Genomic DNA, 2,766 nt, shown 5'->3' with positions numbered 1-2,766 from the left:
AGTGGCCTCGACTACTGAGTGATGATCGCTGCCTAACCACACATCAACGGGTCTTATGCTACAAGGCTGTAACCGACAGACGGACAGCTAAGTGCCTCGTTGATAACTATACGACCGAAATCGTTAGCCACATGCCAATAATCACCAATAAATTAACTGTCTGACTGTTGAAAGGCCAACTGATTTTCGGAATGCAGCTCATCAGTGAATAATAAATGAACTGCATGCTATACTAACCGGAAGCCGTTGTTTTTGACTGCAAAAGGATAAGGGATAGCTATAATAATATTAAGAAACCGAAGAGGATTACTGAAACATTCACAAATTCCATTCAAAAAAGTCAAAATTTGCATGCATGCACAAGGAATTTGCGTAATATAACAGTTAAAATCCTTTCTTGCTTGGTAACCAACAGCAAACTGACTAAAATTCCAACCTTGTCAATGTCATTGCCAACTCGTCTTATTTCCAGAGAACACCGAAAGTAACCAATCAGAGGCATAGCACCGAAGTAGCCTTGATTTGCGTCAAAATGGCGTCAGTCATGGGAGTGACATGGATTCTTGGAATCGCTGCAAACGTTAAGGCCTTGTCATTTCTGTGGTACCCGTATGTTGTTCTGAACAGCCTTCAAGGTATTGTGATCTTTCTTCGTTTCATTTCCTTCATTGTTTGTACCTTTTTTGCTTATCCTGACATGTTTGTTTACATTTTTTCCCTCATTAGCAAAAGCCGCTCGCTTTCTAATGGAACAGCCAAAAAACTAGTGCTGAATATTGAAAGTGCATTGCATAATGAGCTATCTCTGAAACTTTCTATTTGCTACTTCGTGTTACATTTTGGGCCTCCCTAAGTATATCGTCAATCCAGCACCTTTTCTTTGTATGATATGGTCACCAGTGTGCATGCTTAAAGGTACTCATTTTGTATGTTTTCGATTTTTGCTTTATTTTAAGACGAGCCGTTCTGCTCACGCTTCCAGAGGTGTCATCAGACATCATCATCATCATTATCATCGTCATTATCATTAACCAGTGCTTATACCGTGAAGCGTAGCACAGATTGGGTCTCCTTCCAAGATTTTGATCTATAAATACTTTCGCTTGCCATACCAATCGCAGCTTCAGTAAAATATTGAGGTCACTATATACCACCCCAAAGTTTTAAGCTGTGGGCTCAGGTGAAATGCCTTATCTGAGGTTCAGGGTTGGCCATCCTGCTTTGTGGTAGATAGACGACTCAACTGACCTTAAACTTCACTTAATGTGGGCATGCAGAATGTGTACAGTTAAATCTAAGAGGCTATAAGGTTTCCAAGACGTATACATTCAAGAGTTCTTGGAATTTCATTCGCCCACCGTTTTTAGTGGTTTTATTTATGCATGTTTCACAGGTCTGTTCATCTTCTTGTCATTTGCTGTCAGTGGAAGGTCCCTGGAGCTATATAGAGCCAAAATAGCCATCCTAAGGAATCGGTGCTTCTCGAATGCAGCGAAAAATACAGCAAGGACAAAGGACAAGATCGTGGTCACTCGGTCCGGAAAAACTTGGAGTCCTGACGTTCACGATTGCGAAGAGATTCCCCTGTAAAAGCGAGACTTAATACATTTCCTACGCAATACGATATAACAATCTTTATTTAACAAAGAAAACACAGTTATGGTACAGTTCAGTTATCTAACATATTTCTCTTTAACAAGAACGAGATTCAGTAGAAAACGGTGGACAAAAAGTAGAATTATAAGCAAAACAGAGCGATAAAATAATTAGAACTAAATCAATTTCTATCCTGCCAGTAATTCTTGGACTTCACATGACGTCACGGCCGCCATGTTGGTGTTCCCAAACAATGAAATGGCGGCCATGTTGGTGTCCCGATCCAATCCTCCGGGAATTGAAAGCTATTATTATGCTAACGTCTTCTTTTGTTTCCGAGAACGACGACGGCTACGGTAGCGACAATGCCACAAATATTCGTGCAGCGCGTGGCAACTTAATTGAACACCTACTTTTGCTACTCTCCTCAACAACGGCGTGAAATCGCAACAATTTTAGTGAGCTTACGAAACGACGACGCCGACGGCAATGACGACGCTACAAAACAATAGGTTTAGAAAGAAAAAACAATGGCTCTGCACGCTCTGCAAGTGCGTTTTACATTTTGGTACATTTCTCTGCCGTCATCTCCTAAATGACGACGTGAAATGACCAAATTCAAGGTTCTGTGGAGGACGTTAGCACATGACAATGAATTTTCAGTTCTCTCTCTTCGCTTCCAACCCACTCATACCAGTTTAATTCCTTGACAGTTACTACACATTTTTAACGCGAAACGACATGAAATAGTTTCGTAGTGATATGAATAACGCGAACTCGTATTTTAAAATGAAGTCCTCGTTGCCGTCGCCGTCCTCGTTTCGTAAGCTCCCTAATTGGAGGTTTTGACGACAACGTAAGGTTACAAATGTGAAACTTTGATTTTCTATTTTTCTCCGAAACCACTACTTCCAATTTATCTTTTAAGGAAAATTCGTTCACACTTTACGACGTGAACGAAATGGAATAATCGCGGAAGAACCGCTCTATTTGAGGTGACGTTTCGTCGACGTCACTGTCATATACGTTTAAAGGTAACCTCCACTAAAACAAGACAATAACTTGAAACCACAGAACATAACGTTTACAATAAACGTTGTTCCCAATTTTTCCAATGAAAGAGTTTGTATCTGAAATAAATAAATTTAAAAAACGTTTGTTTTGGTTTTC

The 2,766-nt window shown here is 40.2% G+C and overlaps 1 protein-coding gene across 1 annotated transcript in view; it reads left to right on the top strand.

Annotated features, from left to right (window-relative positions):
* Positions 1-2,109, top strand: part of LOC137995088 (uncharacterized) — a 27,792-nt gene extending 25,683 nt beyond the window's left edge. The window contains exons 7-8 of the mRNA XM_068840674.1: positions 473-635; positions 1,394-2,109. Coding sequence (XP_068696775.1) covers positions 473-635; positions 1,394-1,590 — 360 coding nt within the window. The 3' untranslated portion in view covers positions 1,591-2,109. The remainder of the gene's footprint in view (positions 1-472; positions 636-1,393) is intronic.
* Positions 2,110-2,766: the final 657 nt, after the last annotated feature.

Source organism: Montipora foliosa, chromosome 3 (genome assembly GCF_036669935.1).
Source record: "Montipora foliosa isolate CH-2021 chromosome 3, ASM3666993v2, whole genome shotgun sequence".
Classification (NCBI taxonomy): Eukaryota; Metazoa; Cnidaria; class Anthozoa; order Scleractinia; family Acroporidae; genus Montipora; species Montipora foliosa.
The sequence above is the reverse complement of the archived record's forward strand: the minus strand, read 5'-3'. Positions and strand labels throughout refer to the sequence as shown.